This window comes from Lynx canadensis, chromosome B1 (assembly GCF_007474595.2).
Source record: "Lynx canadensis isolate LIC74 chromosome B1, mLynCan4.pri.v2, whole genome shotgun sequence".
NCBI classification, from domain to species: Eukaryota; Metazoa; Chordata; class Mammalia; order Carnivora; family Felidae; genus Lynx; species Lynx canadensis.
The window spans coordinates 6,382,862-6,399,633 of NC_044306.2; the positions used below are offsets into that span (position 1 = coordinate 6,382,862).

The window sequence follows — 16,772 nt, forward strand, 5'->3', positions numbered from 1 at the left end:
CATTCTTTATACACATTTCTGTGTAATCAGAGACTTTTTTTGTCTTATTCATCACTTAACACAGTTTTGAATAAAAAACTTCACTATTGGACAGTGGTAAGAACAACAGTTAGCTTTTGGAGGGATAGTTACTATATTCAAAGCATGGCACGACTAGTGTCGTAAATTTCACCACAACTGCATGAGGAGTGGTTGCTGTTATTACAATCATTTTACTTGTAAAGAAATAGATGAGAGAGGTAAGGTACTTTTACTCAAGTTCACATAGTAAGGTGATAGACTAGGATTCAAATCGAAGTCATTTTTTTTTTTTCTTAATGTTTATTTTTGAGAGTGCTAGTGGGGGAGGGAGGAGTGCAGAGAGAGGAGGGGACAGAGGATCCCCAGTGGGCTACACGCTGTGGGGTTCGTACTCCGGAACCATGAGATCGTGACCTGAGCCTGGAGTGGAGTCCGATGCCCAGCCGACTGAGCCCCCCCGGGTGCCCTTCACATCCGAGTCTTAATTCAAGTCAAATACTTTAGCCTGGGCTCTTAGTGACTGTTATGTTGCACTGCAGAGGAGGAAAAGCTCTTCCTCCGCTTTCTTAGGTTTATAGCTGAGGTCTGCGCATCAAACTGATAAAAGCCAGATTAACGGGCGAAAAGACATTTTCTGATGTTAATGTTTTTACATGCATTGGTGCCTCACAGAAAAGAAGTGGAGACCAAAAGAACTGAATAGACTCGGCTTAGGGGTTTATATGTCATGTTAACAAAGGGCAGTAACTTGTGGAAACATGGCTAGATAGAACAAGGGCTTCGGACCTTTTTTGGGCTGGTAAATTGTGGGAAGGTCCCTGGGGAATGTGTGCCAGAAAAGGGTGGTTTAGTAAGCTTTGCTCTGCAGACTCATCGGCTGCCTCTGGTCTTCCTGGCACTTTAGAAGGGAACGCCTTTAGGAAGGGGTATTAACGTCACCTGGACAAACGGAAGTTTATGCCTCAGGCAGGCAGAAGGGGTGTCTGCTGTTCCTTACTTGCCTTCAGCTCAAAGTAATGCCGTGCCAAAGGGGCATATTTGGGGGTAGCATGCTCTGACCCCCCTCAACAGACTCTATACTTAAGGCCAGTGAGAAAGTTAAAAAGTTCACTTTGCTTGCTGAAAAAAAATGGGTATTATTGGGATAAATGAAGAATCTTGTTTGTTTGTTTTTTTTCCCACAAAGAAAGAATGCTGTACATCCGTGTCCTGGTGGTGTCATCAGTTGGGTATTCTACTGTCTACTGTGTTAAACGTGATTGCTTTCGATTCCATTTCACTACCTCTTTTCAGGATACAGAGAGTCTTCAGGTAGTTTACATAACATGGAGAAGAGTAAACAATGTAAAGATGATGGTGAGGGAAAGAAGTCCAGCTCAGTCCATGCCTTCTTCTGATAGCCCTTTGGGCAGGTTTGTGTGACTAAAGGAGAATAGTCACCAGAGTGTTGCCATGAAGATAATTATTCATGGAGCATTTTTATTGTCCCCTTCTAATAAAATGAAAAGGAAAAAGGACTCTAGATGAGCTTTTAAGAAATGGGTGAGCCTAAAATCGAACAATTGTGATGAATCTAAAATTAAAGAGTTAGGAATAACAAAAAAGCCGTATGTTTTTCATCTGCCTGATTTTGAAGGAACAAATTACCTGCGAAAAAACCTGATTAATGTGATTCGAAATACGTGTACTAGAAGATTCCCAGAATGGATGCCTTAAAAAGTCACTGGTGCACTTAAAGCATTTTACTTTGTTTATTCCAAAACCTCTTACTGCTGAAAATGAGATGCAGCTTTATCTACTTGTGAAAAATAAAAGTGCAGCTTAATGATTCAGTAAACTTGTGCTCAAAACCACCTGAGTGCTAAGCCCTGGGGTAGAAAAATGAAGAAGACCCTGCCACGGAAGAGCTTATGAGCTCTAAGGGGTAGTATATGCACAGACGCACACAGCGCGTGGATGCTCCCATAGGAGTGTGAACAGGGTTCGTCCTGGTGCAAAAGGGAGTGTGATTAATCCTAGGCTCTGGGTTGGAATGAGAGGGCGCAGGTGGGCTTATAGGTCGTCAATAGAGTTGTCGGGGAGGAAGAACTTCCTCTGCCCTGTGGTCCTTCCAGCTGGACTTAGACTCAAGTTGCCATGAGACAGATGAACAGGAGAAAATCAAATTTAATAGGCATATGTATGGGACGCCACACAGGCGGATTGCGAAGATAGTGAGGCCCTGTGATGCTTACAGGAGCCGAGGACAAGGGAAGGGTCTGCAGATCCAAAGTGGAGAAGGCCTTTAGCAGGAAGCTAAAGGAGATGATTTGAAAAACAAAGACTGCTCTATTATGCAAATAAGTTTCTTAGGTAAAGAGGAGTCTCTGTTAATTGCTCTCTTCCTCGTACAGGCTCCCCTTTTCAATGCAAATTTAGGCAGTTGAGAGGAGGGGAGAGAGAGAGGCAAGAAGGTATCTTTTCCTGCATCTGCTGGGTTTTGATTACTTTGAACTTGAAATAATCTTTTTGCCAAAGTGGACTATCTTGGGGCAGCCTGCCCTTTTGTGTTTATATTTATGTGTATGGGTATGTTGTAAATTCTTAGAAACTTTTTTTTTTTACATTTAGCGAACACTACACCTGTCTGTCTCGTTGTATACTTAGTAAGGTAGTAATCGCTGTTAAGTATTTTGAGATTCTGCATTCTTAAAAAATGAAAATTTTTTCTTCCTCTCCATGTTAGTAAATTGAAAAACGAACTTTCCATCTAATGAAAGAAATTTGACAATTTCAAATTAGAACAAAAAGTTTTTTCTTTGAAATCTGGTAAATCAAGTGAAGGACCTTAAAACTTCATATATATGATACCTAACATTGTAATTCTGTGTTCCTTTCTTTGGTTAGTCAACATTTTTTCAAAGTACTTAAGAATGATATGCAACTATTACAATAAGATTTGCAGTTCATAATTTTATTTACTTTGCTTTTAGATATTTTCAAGTTTTAATTAGGAAGACTATTCTTTTCTAACTTATTTCTGTTGAATTTACAGTGGCAAATGAAAAAACTTAAATAGGCAATCATCCAAATGCCTACTTTAAGATATTAAATTATGTTTTGTGAAAGGCTTACCCTCTTTTGTACCATCCTGCATTTCATTTGGAAATAGCTTTTATTTCATATCAAACAGTATTGATATCGTATCAATCAATTAATATCATATATCAGTTTGATATTCATATCAAACAGTAATCTTTAAAAGTATGATTGATGTATTATGTATTTTCCCTTAAGTGGCTATGAATTCGTTGTTGTGGTTTTTTCCCCCCTTCTGAGTGGTGTAGCCGTAGAACTACATTTTCTCTATCTGTTTTGCCCAATTAAATTCATTGCTTATCTGGGGCGCTTGGGTGACTCAGTTAGTTGAGCGTCCGACTTTGGCTCAGGTCACGATCTCACGGCCCGTGAGTTCGAGCCCCGCGTTGGGCTCTGTGCTGACAGCTCAAAGCTTGGAGCCTGCTTCATGTTCTGGGTCTCCCTCTCTCTCTCAAAAATAAATAAACATTAAAAAAAGTTTTAAAAAATTCATTGCTTATCTTACTGTCTCTAGCTACTGTAGAGGCCACTTTTAGGCAGCAGGCTTGAGCAATGGAAACTCAAGGCAAAAGGGCCCAGAGCGACCACCAAGCTGAACGCAAAGAGGCTCATTAAGTGACCCACCAGGAATGGCCATAGGCACTAACTAACCAACGGGCTACTGACAGCCAGGCACAGCTACCAAAAACGGGAAAATTCCATACGTTCCCATCCTTCGTCACTGCACCCTGTAACTAAAGCCCCTCACCATCACCTCCTGGAAGAGTGTCTCCTCTGCTATCCCGCCTGCTGCTTTCTGCAGTGTATTCAGTAAACTTCCATCTCCCTTGCTCTGCCTGGGGTGAATCCTTTCACTGCCTGCGCCACTGGCCCCCATCTAATCAGCACACACCAGAATTACCACAGTCAATCTAAAATAACACCTTTTCATAACTTGTCTGTTATCTGCCCTTCAGAGGCTACAGCCTAGCAGTCTGTTACCCAAGCCCAGAGCAGGATAGGAAAAGGAGGGTCTCTTCTTGTATGGTCCAAGTGCTGACTTCAGCTTGAGGGCAGGCAGGTCTCCAAAGAGTAGTAACCTTTAAATGTGAGTGTGTCATCCAAGGAACTTAAGCCAAAAAACAGTCGCATCGCTGCAGTACCATAAACCCAGTGCATTGTAGCCAATGGACTCGAAGCAGTTCTGGCTTTTTGGTGAGAGAATGGGGATTGCTCACAAACAAGAACTCCCTATTAACCCTGCGTAGATCAGACTATTGGTTTAGGGTTTTGTTTTGTTTTGTTGGCATTGATTTACTTTATTAATAAAAATTTAAGCAAATATCTAAACAATTATGTATTATAAATTACATGTATAGCACTGAATAGTTTTCTGAGGAAGATAATAGAGATCTCAGTCTGAGTTCCTGACGTCCAGACCTCTATGCCCTCTATTTCCATTTTTCTACAGAGAAGCAGGGTTAATGTCATTTTCTTTCTTCTGTTGTTAAGATAGTAATGAAGAGTGTTGCCACCAATATATCTGTGTGGATATCTAAAAAGCCTTGGTTGATTCATAATCTTGCATAATCCATGATCACAAGGTACAGAAACAAAAATGCCCTGAGTAAAAAAATACCACTGTTAGCAGTCCTTTCCTTTAAAGTCTTTAAAAATATACTTTTAACTTCTTTAAATAATTTATTATGAAACATTTACATTTAAGACATGCAGACCTACAGAAAAACTTCTATAACGAACACCTGTGTTCCCACCATCCGGTTTAAGAAATAAAACATGACTTCTAAGAGTTGAAGCCACTGTGTACCCTCCCATGTTGAAGCCTCCCCCCTTTCCTGGAAGTCACCTGTATCCTGAACTTTCTTGTTCTTTTGTTTTATTTCTTATTTTTTAATTTTCTTAACTAAGTTCCATGTCCATCATGGGGCTTGAATTCGTGACTCTGAGATCAAGAGTCACATGTTCCACCGCCTGAGCCAGCCAGGCACCCCATCGAGCTTTTTTCTCTGTTCTTCACAGAGCTACCGAGAGTCCTAATCATGAACCGTGTTTCCCTGTTACTCACAAAATCACATTTTAGTCTTGAGTGCGGTGTTCAGAAGACTTTCCCCTTCTGATTCGGGTCTCTGTGGGGTCTCTCTGCTCCAGCTCACCAGCCCTGCAGGTAGCTTGGTCTGACTGCGATACCGCTAAGATGCCTCAACAGGTCTCAGACGCTACCGATTCCATTTCTTCGTCCGCCTTTTCATGAACGTCCTTCCTTCGTCTCATTTGCTGAAATCACACCTAATGGATGCTGCCTCTGCTCCACAGTTGACAGTTCTTTAATATAAAATGTGCCATATTTTCATCAAGTTTGCATTATGTCTCATTACAGTTGTATGTATCCATGGCTGTCTCGGTACACGGTAGGCTTTTTGAAGGGAGGCGTATCTTACAAAAAGGGTTCCGGAGATTGTAAGCGGTCAGTAAATGCTTCTGCTTTTCTCATGAGGATGTTGATCATTCTGTTCCACTCTATGACCTGCTCTGCACTAACTATGATAAACCTGTGCCACTTATGGTCTCTGATGCTTCTGAGAGAAATCTAATCTTTGTTCATCCTGGATGGAGATACTCATGACGTTGCCGATTCTTTGACCTGTTTTGTTACAGTGGTGTATGTTTTGAGATGTTAAAGTAACGTTTCTTTCTGTTTTATCTTTCAGATATTGCTATATGGAGATTTGCCAAAAAATAAAGAAAACATAATATATTTAGCAAATCATCAAAGCACAGGTTTGTATTTCATTTGCATGAAATGTAGGTTTTCTACAGAAAGTAGATGAGCCTTCAAAGTGATGTTTTTATTCCTTTAAATGAATTTTTGTTGCTGTTAAAACATGAGTTTTCAATGCAGACATTATATCATGATCTTACATTTTTATGATTTTACTTTTTTGGAAAGTCAGGAATATGAAAACTGAATTTTCCTAAACTTACCCTTCTCCCTTGAATGGGTGTAAATAAGCCATTTTCTTTCATTTATTCTGTCTCTTTGAATAGTTCTTTAAATAATTTATGCCTTCTTTTTGTAAGTTACGTTTCTGGAAGTAAAATTGGGTCAAAGAGTATACACATCTTACATATTTGACTGTTAACTTGCAGAAAGGTTGTGCTAGTAAGTGACTACTCCTTCCCTAAAGACAGTACTGTATTAATTTCTAATACCTGCAGTTCCTTTTGCCTCATCAAATGTTTTGCTTTAATTATAGCTTGTTATTCTGTCTGAAGAAACACAGAAGACTCTGGTCTTCGATTATAGTGCAGTGTATACTTTAAGGCACTTTAAAAAAAACTTATTATTTTGAAATAATTATAGGTTCTCAAGAACTTGTGAAAATAGTATATGGAGTCCATGACCTCTTAATCAATTTCCCCAGGGATGGCGTGTTATGTAGCTGTTGTACACTATCAAAACCCAAGAAACTGGCCCTGGTTCAGGTACTTTTTAGTTCAACAAATAACTCAGTCCAGAGAAAATCCCACTTCTTTTTATCAAACCTGTAACTGCTTCTGATGCGCACTCGCCAAAGTCCATTTTTATTACTTTAAAAAGTGTAGTACCCAGGAGTTCAAAGCCACACCAGCCTGATGGACGATTGTACCGTAATGGAAAATCACTTCAGCCTTGGCTGTTTATCTTCCTCCTGTCAACGGTGTACCTTCACGATTATGATTTGGTTGCTTTTATCACTGCCTGTGCCCTAGGTAAGGTAGAGGAAGGAGGCAGAGGTTGAAATGCATTTTTCTCAGTTTTGCTCATTGGTGATTATGCTCTGCTTTATGGGACCAGAGTTGATTTTATGGGACAAGGGTTGATAGGAGTTTTGAGGCAAGATGACAAACAGCCCTGCTTCTAATGCTGGCCTGTAGGGCAGGCCAGGGATTTCAGTGTTTCTCCAGTCGTGCCGGGCTTCCCTACCACCAACGTCCTGCTCCTGCTGTCTGCTGCCGATGACGCATTTCTCCCGGGCTTCCAATCTCTGAATGTGAAGGACTCAGGGGTCCAGGGTAGGGAGCGGCTCATGCTAGCCCAGATTTCCTTTGCATTGACCCACTCGTTAATTTCATTAAAGTTTTTTTTTTGGCCTAAGAGGATTCTGTTTTCAGATTCCTTGTTCAGGTTCCCTGCCCACCCCCCGTTTTCCAGGTTTCAGTGGGGAAATAGTTGATGAATGGCACTGTGGAGCTAGCGTGAACACATTCCTGGAGGCGGTGGGACAAATAGTAACAATAAGATAAGAACCGCTACTGTCATGCCAATGTGGGTGCTTCCTACGCGCTGGCCTTTATATACGTTACTTCAGAGGGAGGACTTTTGGAAGAGAGCGGTTTTGTTTTGTTTCCTGCTTGTGTTTGGAGCTAGAAAGCAATATGGGAAGTATGAGCTCCACAGTCAGCCCACAACTGGCCTGAAGAAAGGTCTCACTTCCCAGGTTGGAGAGCCATGCCCTCGTCCCCTTAACCTGACCCCCGAGGGCCTCAGACTTCCTGGTAGTGGGTCCTATACCAGTCAGCCTTCAGGATTGGAGAAAGGCGCTTTTCTGAATGCCTGTTTAAAAACCCACAGCTTGGGAACGTAACTAGATAGTGATTTTAAATTACGTTAGAATTGCCGGTTTTAGTCAGAATATGAAGGAATATGCCCAGAAAAATGAGCACATACAAATTTGTGTGTAGTTCCCGGTTCCAGAGGCCCCCAAGGCATGTTCACGGGTCATTGGCCGGTGGTGTCTGGGTGCCCTTTTTAAAACCCCTCTGAGATTATTAACCGCAAATGAGTATCTAAAAACATAATTAACAGAAAGAATATTTCTGTGTTCACCTTAGACTTTCTAGAGCACCATCTACAAGGCCTGCCAGAATCCAAGTCTCTTCTCGGCCTGACCTTCCAGACAACTGACATTTTAATTAGTTTCTCTTCTCTGTTGTTTTCACTTGATGTGTCCTTAGTCTCTTGTAACTTCTCTGCAGTGAGGATATAGGGGCCATTCTTCCTTCCGCTCAGCCTGTTTAAAGATCTGCTTTTGACACTGTTTGCCTCAATCTCATGAAATGCACCCTTTTCTTGGTTTAAGTGACATTTGTCTTGACTGACCGCATATGTGGTGAGTAGATGATCATAAAAAGACACGGGCTTTGCAGTCAGACCCTCGTTCATAAGCTGTTCCGCAACAGGCTGTGTGACAGTGGGCAGATTACCTAGCTTCTCAGCCTTCCCTGTAGGCAGTGAGTGATGTCTACTGCTCAGGGTTTGGGGGCAATTTCCATAGGCTAGCTCCTGGTTTCTCAGCCCGCCTGGCTTACTGGGGACATTTCGCGGGTGGGGGGGGGGTGGTGGTGGTGATGATGATGATGATGATGATGATGATGATGATGGTGGTGGCGGCGGCTGAGGAGCAGTGCAGTGCTAAATACACCCTACGCAAGTGCGTCCTGCCTGGTGTGTCTGACTTTGGGCCTCTTGTTACATAATAACGTAAGTGAGAAAAGCCTGGCTTTTCTTGCTATCCCTCCGCACTGCCCTCTCTTTTAACAAGTTGATGGGAATGATGATACTGCCTTGGCTGGATCGCTGTTGAGGAATTCTTATGTAGCCACATTTCTTGATCTCTTCACTAGCGTATTCTTGCCGGAAAATAAATGGTGAATAGTTACTGTAAAGGTACCTATTACCATCTCTGCTTTCAGTAACTTCGCTGTAGTCTAGAAACCCTATCAGAAACCTAGTTGAGAACAGTCAGGAGAAGTAAAGGTCATCGAGTAGCAAAAATTGATGGCACAAAGTGTGTGTGTTTTGACTACTAAAGCTTTTCCACTAAAATTTGCAAAAGTTTAAAGTCCTAGCCTAGGAGAGTTAATACCCTCATGACGGATTTCACACTTCGTCTTCGGAGTCCTCGGGAGACGCTTTCTTGGCCCTGTATACCATGCTTATTTCAATATAAAAATGTGTCACGAAAACACCTCCAAACTTTAAAAAGAAATTGTTCCAGGAAAAGATACCCTGTCTTGTTTTTAGCCTTTGATTTAGAATCCCAAATATATCCCAGGATGTATTACAGCCTTGGAACCATGCATTTAGTTCTCAGAATTTATTTACATTAGGTACCATTATAACAAGCTGGTTCATTTGGTTTCCGGGACATAATCAGAAAGAGAGGTGTTTATCAGTATTGTTTAGGTGATTTTAATTGGAAGGAAGGGGGTTGGCCGTTGGCCTCCATAGGAAGTTACGTGCTGGAGAGTAAGGTGGTAGTTGATGGTTCTTTAGCATAGGGACGTCCAGCCGACGTGGCTCCTACGGTCCCTGCTCTCCCTGCTCGGAGGGGAGCGTCTGCATCACTCTGCCCAAGGAGAGCCTTAAATAGAATTCATGCGTGTAATTTTAACTTAGATCCTTGAGAAAGAACTTGTGAATGAGAAAAAAGATTAAAAAGAGATTTATAATGATGGAATGTTTTTCCACAAGAATAATTTTTGGAGTTCCAGTGGCTAAGTCTTCAGGGTATTCTCCCTGGTATGATGTGTTGCCCAAAGGATTCGCACAGCCGTGACTCTGCGAAGGGCTGTCCTTTTTGGTTTAAACTAACACTAGCTCCTTTAATTCCCAGGCCTTTATTTGCCCCAGGTTTTAACGTTTTTTCTCTAATTCAGTCCTTTTGTTCCGGCTTATCAGGCCCTGGATACGCCTGTGGTAGTAGGACTGTATATTTTTCAGAGATTCTTACCGATTTGTTTTCCCACGTAGCCCATTCTCTGCTTCAGTTTTCATTCTTCTTGAAGAGATGGGGTAGTTCGTAGCCCTTGGATTTCCAAGCAGAATCTCTGGGCTTCGAGACTTCCTACTGTTTGCCCCCTTCGTGTCATTTCCTCTGACTCTTTGCACCGTGTCCTCAGTTTACCACCTTCTGCACACGCTTGCCCGGTTCCGATTCTTTGCTTCGGCCAGGGCTGGTCCTTCTACTGGGAATTTCTTCTCTCTTCCTAGAAGTTGTGTTATTATTAACACACTCATGTCTTCTTATTTTTATTTTTGTGACCCCTTAGTAGTAAGTTACCCGTGTAATGACACTCACTAGCAGCCTGGGTCCGTGTCCTGTGGTTCTGTAAGGACCACTCACCTGCCTGGCACAGCCGTGAACTTCAAGCGGGTGTTCATTCTGACATTACAGCCTAGGATCGTGTCCCGAAATTCTTCAGTCAGGACACAGTGTCCTTGCCTTTTGTCGTGCATGTTAGTACATACACAATATTTAGTTGCACCTCACTGCTTCACTGAACCACTTTTTGCTGGTAATTTCGTCCTGTTTTTTAGACTAAGAATTAGAGGAGCTTTATTCCTTGTTCACGCCACTTTTGTGTCACTCGTAGTGGTTTGTGACTTTTTTGCATTTTATCTGTGAAATAAAAAGCCTTTCAAGTAATGCGGGGAAAAAAAAAACACCAACAAAAAAAAATTAAAAAGTGGAATTTGTAATTTTTTAAAAGTCTGCATTTGTTACAAAGTAACTTTAAAATTCTAATCATACTTTCCGAGTACATTCCTAGTATAATCTTGGGAAGAGGCTTTTTCGGTCTCTGTGAAGGGAATGCTGGAGTTTACATGTGGATCGTTCACGCATTCATCTGTGTCTTTGCAGTGGACTGGATTATTGCGGATATTTTGGCCATCAGACAGAATGCTCTTGGACATGTACGTTATGTGCTGAAAGATGGGTTAAAGTGGCTTCCACTGTATGGGTGTTATTTTTCTCAGGTAACTTTTTCCATACTTTTTCATATATCTGTACCTTATAAAAATTTTAGATTTAGAAAGCTAACATGCACTTAAAAAAAATGTATAGGTTGTTTTGTTTATTTTTTAGGTTCAGTAGCTTACTCCAAATGGAAGTCATTTCATTTGGCATTTTTAATGGTGGGTGTCTATATACATATCTGATCACCTAGGTGGGTACATAGCATAAATACAAATGTACAAAAATCAAACAACTAGGAAAAATTAAAGGCATAGAATTTGAAGGACGATTACCTTAAGAAGCTAATAGTAAAAATTAATCATGATCAGTAACACACTAAAAAACAGAGAGCTGTATATGCGAAGTGCTTAGCATGAGTGTCAGACACATGATTAATATTTAATAAATGAAATTTTCCAAAATGCCTTTTATTTACTTCTCAAGCCATAAATTTGGTCAAGCCACTTGTCTGCTCAAAAATGTGTGTTTCTCAGCTGCATTAGGTCCTAGTTGCTATGCAGGCATTCACGGTCCACCGTGACCTATCTCCCTGGAACCCACTTTCCTTTTTCGAGCCTGAATTGGTTTCTCCCTCCCTATCCTTCTTCAGGCTGTCCCTTCAGTTCAAGGTAATAGGCTCTCCTCTGCCTCCAAGGCCCAGTTTAGATGCTATTACGAAACCTTTCCTGCGCCTGGAAGTTTTCCTCCTCCCTGCTTTTATCTTAGGCTCTTTATTATTACACTCCTCAGATTCTCCCGTTATCATTCTTGCATATGTATTTTACTGCACCAATAATTTTTTAAGTTCCTTAAGGAAATATACCTGTTTTTCACTTTTGTAGCTTCCATATACCTGGGAAAGAACCCGGATGTTTTTGAAATAAAATAGACTGTAATAAGCAAGTTAAACAACAGGAGAGAAATAGTATGCAAAGAATAGACATAAGGTCTCTCCCAACTCGGAGAAATTTTACTCGTGGTCTATGCATCCCGTGGCTTTTAATTCTAACGAGTTGGTGAAGAAGGAGTTTCTTCTTCGCAGTCCTCTCTGGGTGGATAATGACATGCATTGTGTAGAGCACGTGGAGTTCTTTCTGTGCACCCAGGCAAGCCAGTTTCTCTCTGGAGGGAACCACAAGCAAGCTGGAAGGCCACTCCACCTCCCCCCATCTTGAGATCACCCCCTCCTTGCTTCTTTCTGTGTGTTTCCTCTTATTTTTGCTTAAGACAAAGTCAAATTCAGCCAGCTGGTTTATTTTACAGACGTGTTCGAATTAGCACAAGCAGGTACAGATAATATGGTGACCTGATGCAAAGTTTTGATGAAGTACACTCACGAAGTTTAAATAAGGATGCCTTCATGTGCATGAAAGTGCCTGTGTCAGTCAGCCAGGGCTGCCCTGACAAAGTACCACAGACTGTCTCAAATGACAGACATTTATCGCCCCACAGTTCGAGAGGCTGGGGGTTCCAGATGCATGTGTCATCAGGATCACTTTTTCCTCCGTGTCTCTTCTTTGCTTGCAGTTGGCTGCTCTGTGTCCTCCCTGGGCACGTACCTGTTGGTGTCCTAATCTCTCCCTATAAGCCACAGCCCTACTGGATTGGGGCCTACCCTTAGGACCTCATTTAACCTTCTTAAATGCCCCATCTCCATAGACCATCACTTTGGGGGTTAGGCTTCAGCATACAAGTTTTGGAGGAACACAATTTGCGTTCATAACAGTGTTACATAAACATCTGTAGCTGGGTCGGTTTTAAAAATCCCTGAAGATCCGGGTGCCTGGGTGGCTCAGTCGACTTTGGCTCAGGGCTCAGGTCATGATCTCGTGGTTTGCTCGTTTGAGCCCCGCATCAGGCTCTATGCTGGCAGCTCAGAGCCTGGAGCCTGCTTCAGATTCTGTGTCTCCCTCTCTCTCTGCCCCTCCCCTGCTCATGCTCTGTCTTTCTCTCTCTCTCTCTCTCTCTCTCTCTCTCTCTCTCTGTCTCTCAAAGATCAATGAACATTTATTAAAAAATCCCTAAAGATCATGAGTATTGACATTTTATGGACACTTTGAGTGATTCTGCGTCATTGGAAAAATTGAAAGCTAAGAATTATGTTACTGATCGAGTTTTTTATTTTAAAAATATATTTTTGAGAAAGAAAGTATTTTTGTTTTAACTGTTAACAAAACTATATTCCTGTATTTTCTGGGACTATGTAGCACACAGTTTTTATTTCAATTATGTTGAAACCTACGGGCAATTTCAGCTGAATGTTCGTTAGATGGTAATATTTCAGTGTATTAGGAACAGTTCAATTCCTAGGATGTAATTTTATTCTTTACTTTTGGGGAGTCAAGTTACCTTTTGGATGGCTGGCCGCTGGATATTTTAATAGTAAATACCCCCGTTTTTTTCCACGTGGCAGCATGGAGGGATCTACGTAAAGCGCAGTGCCAAGTTTAACGAAACGGAGATGAGAAAGAAGCTGCGGAGGTACATGAACGCAGAGACTCCAGTAAGATTATACTCGTTTCTCTTTTCCTTTTCAAGTCCAGTGTTTAATTTAAGAACTAAATTACAAGTTAAGAATTGTTTAGTCCGCGGGTCATAAACCACTGAGCTTTGTTTAGGCAATAATAAGAAGCCTCGGGATACAGGTGAGATCTTGGCGGGCCGAGGCGAAGAGGCGGCAGACGAGTCCGTGCTTGCGGGAGGCCGTGGGTCCCGGCTCGGAGGCGCGGCAGGAACGCGGGTGTCTGGTCCGTGAGCGGAAGCCCGGGCCGCACGCGGGACCTTGCCCTTGGGCTGCCCACTCCTCGTCGTCAGTATCGCCTGTGGTCGCGGAGGAAGCAGCTTTCCTGTGCGTGCGCGTAAACAGTGATTGCTTGTGCATAGTGAGTTATTTGAAAGGTCAAAAGGGTGTGAAGAGCTGCAGGTGAAGAATCATTCAGTGTAAATGCAATTTGGGAAACCTTTGCTCCCTAAAAAAGGAATCTCCATATTCTCCTCGAAGAATGCTACTTGCGGCCCGGTGACACCTTGACCTGTAGTCCCCAGCGCTTGGGAGCCTAGCACGTGTCCCCCGTCAGGTCTCGTGTTCTCTCTGCCTTCCTTCCTCGGCAGGGCTCGTGGGTGGCAGGCCAGAGCTCGTATTTAAAGACGAGTTTCCACAGTCAGCTGACGGAGGCCCTGACATTCACAGTTTTTGCCCGTAGACATGTCTGGTTGTTTCGACCGTGTATCCCGGTTCGTCCTCTCTGAACTGGCATTTGTGGCTGGGGGACTGTCACTAATTTTGGAACATTACGGGCTCTTAGTTCATTAAATGTTACTCCTGCCCTGTTCTTTCTTCTCCAGTTACATCTGCTTTGGGCCCTCTGTTCCACAGTCCTTGCATGCTGTGTGTTTGTTTGTTGTTTGTCTGTTTTTCTTCACACTCTTTTTCCCTGTTGTGTTCCAGCTTAGGTCATCTCTGTTGACCTGTTGTCATGTTCATGGACTGTCCCCTTGGCTTGGCCCCGTCTGCTGATGAGCCAGTGCAAGGCATTCTTCACGTCTGTTCCTGCTTCTCATTCCCAGTGTTTCCCTTTGCTGCTGTGTCACCATGTCTGGGTCCGTGCTAAAGTATCCATCTGACCATGAGGCTCGCCCACCCCATCTACTGGGCCCTTGGTCCTGTCGTTAGTAGTTACTTTAAATCCCCCTTCTGGTAATTACAGCATCTCGACTCTCCCTGAATCTGAAATTTTTGATTGCTTGGTTTCTTCAGACTGTGCATTACCTTGCCTTTGCTTTTTTATACCTTCTGCGATTTTGTGGAAAGTTGGGCCTCTTGAGTAGGACAGTCAAGATAGAAGTAGTTTTGGTACCCGAGAATGGGTACACTTTTCTTTTTTGCTAGGACTTCATGGAGGGCTGGAGTCCATTTAGCCAGTTTTCCTGGATTTGGGTTTTACTATTGCAGTAATGTTTTTCACAGACTTCAATTACTGTAGCATTCGTTACTCTGTGTTTAGGGTGGGAGGTGTTTTGCTGGAGATTTTTCCTTCGCTTTTTTGCACTACACGTAGAGTTGGTGTCCTTTCTGCGTCTGCCCCAACAGAAATCTTCCTAGATTGGCAGGCGTGGAGGGTGAGGCGGAGAGGGCAGAGAGAGGGTCTTAGGGGTGGAGCCTTCTCCGATCCTGCCTTGCTCCCAGCTCTAAGTCTGTGCCCAGGATGGGTTCCTGCCCCATCCTCTGTGGAGAGTTTTTCCTTTCTGTTCATTTCCCCCAGCTGCAGGGGATTTTCAGCACTTTGAGAATTTAAGAATGTTGTCCCATGGGAGAGAGGCGAGGGCTCCGTGCTGGGTGCCGGGCTGTGTGCTTCCTGAGCCCCAGCTGCTGCTTCGGGTCCCCTCAAGCCTGCCTCATCATCTTCATTCAGGGTGATGTTGCCAGATGTTGCCCTGACCCAGGTTTTCTTTCTCTTTCTTTTCTTTTTTGGGGTGTGTGTGTGTGTGTGTGTGTGTGTACAGTGTGGTCTGTGGAGTAGACCTTGTGAGTTGTGGTAAATCCTCCTGTGTCTGCAGCCCCCAGAGGTTCTTCTGGAGAACTAGCTCACATTCAGCCTTTTGCAATTTGTTAGAATGTTAACCGAATCTTTTTATTGGCATCCGTTGGCATTTGCCCAAGTCAACGAGCGCACGATCTCATCTCTCTTTCGAATTGCTGCTTCCCTTAGATCTCCAGGGGGGGTTGGTCGCTGTGCAACCTCAACTCTCCGGAGGGTTCACTTTGCAGATTGTCCAGTGTTTTGTTCTCCTTTTAATAGTCTTTGTCCTAAGCCTCCTCTTTTTTGTTAATGTGTCCTAAAACTTGGAGTAATCTTAGATTTACAGAAGTGTTGCATAGATAGTACAGAGTTCCCATTTATTCTTGGCCCAGTTTTAATGTTAACGTTTAATATTAAAATCTTTCCTAACCATGGTACATTTGTCAAAACTAAGAAACATTGGTGTCATCCTGTTAATGGAACTATTCAGTTTCTCCAGTCTTTCCACTGGTTAGTCCTTTCTTTTGTTCCAAGATGAGTCCACTGTACCCCAGATCCGTTTAACACCTATGCTTTAAGTTGACTGTACTTTTCATGGCGTGCTGTACTATGCAGTTACTATCAAATCTGCCATTTTTGTTCTAATCGTCAAACTTTGTTTCTTTAAATGTTGAAGGCATCATTTAAGAGATGTATTGAGTAAATATGTGTTTAGTGATCTCAGTATGTGAAGCCTTGTTATTTTCTCCCAGTTCCTGCTCATGGTACTTTCTTTCCCTGTGTGCTTGGTTATCTTTATTTGCTGCTGATTGTATTTGGAAAATTATTTGTGGAAGTCAGCTCAAAGCTTAGAAAGTGCCTTCCTCCAGAGAATATTTGCATTTGTTTCAGCTGGCCCCCTTAAGGCTTCTCTAGTCTGAGCCCATCCAAATTAGATTGCGAACTTGAGGTTAACTGGACCAAGATTGCAAATCCACGTGAGACTGATTTTGATGTCTGGTTTATTTTTGCCCTGAGAGTGTAGCCTCTGATGTTCCCTTCACTTCTTTTCCCTCTTAATAGAAGGTCCGTGGGCTTTGATTTTTATTCCCCTCACTTTTCAGTCTGTTAAAGCAAAAGTTGTGTGGTATGCTTACTTCTGCTTTACTGTGTTTGTGTTAATTTTGGTCTTATTATCTTGTCAGCTCTTTGATAGTTTTAAAATGATGTTACATCCAGCTTTTTAAATTTTCAGTGGGAAGTCCTGTTCACATAACCTAGTTTTTTACTTTGGGAACCTGTCTGTTTTTCAAGGGCAAAAGACTAGCTTTTTGATGTTCATGCAACAGTGTTGAACAATAGACTGGCAGTGCCATGAGTGGTTGTCGCTTTG

The 16,772-nt window shown here is 42.5% G+C and overlaps 1 protein-coding gene across 2 annotated transcripts in view; it reads left to right on the plus strand.

The window, feature by feature from the left end:
• The window catches only part of AGPAT5 (1-acylglycerol-3-phosphate O-acyltransferase 5), a 61,631-nt gene that overhangs the window by 9,980 nt on the left and 34,879 nt on the right, over positions 1-16,772 (plus strand). For both annotated transcript variants that reach the window (XM_030312059.1, XM_030312058.1), the window contains exons 2-4: positions 5,808-5,877; positions 10,785-10,900; positions 13,294-13,383. In XM_030312059.1, the coding sequence (XP_030167919.1) occupies positions 5,808-5,877; positions 10,785-10,900; positions 13,294-13,383 (276 nt within the window). The remainder of the gene's footprint in view (positions 1-5,807; positions 5,878-10,784; positions 10,901-13,293; positions 13,384-16,772) is intronic.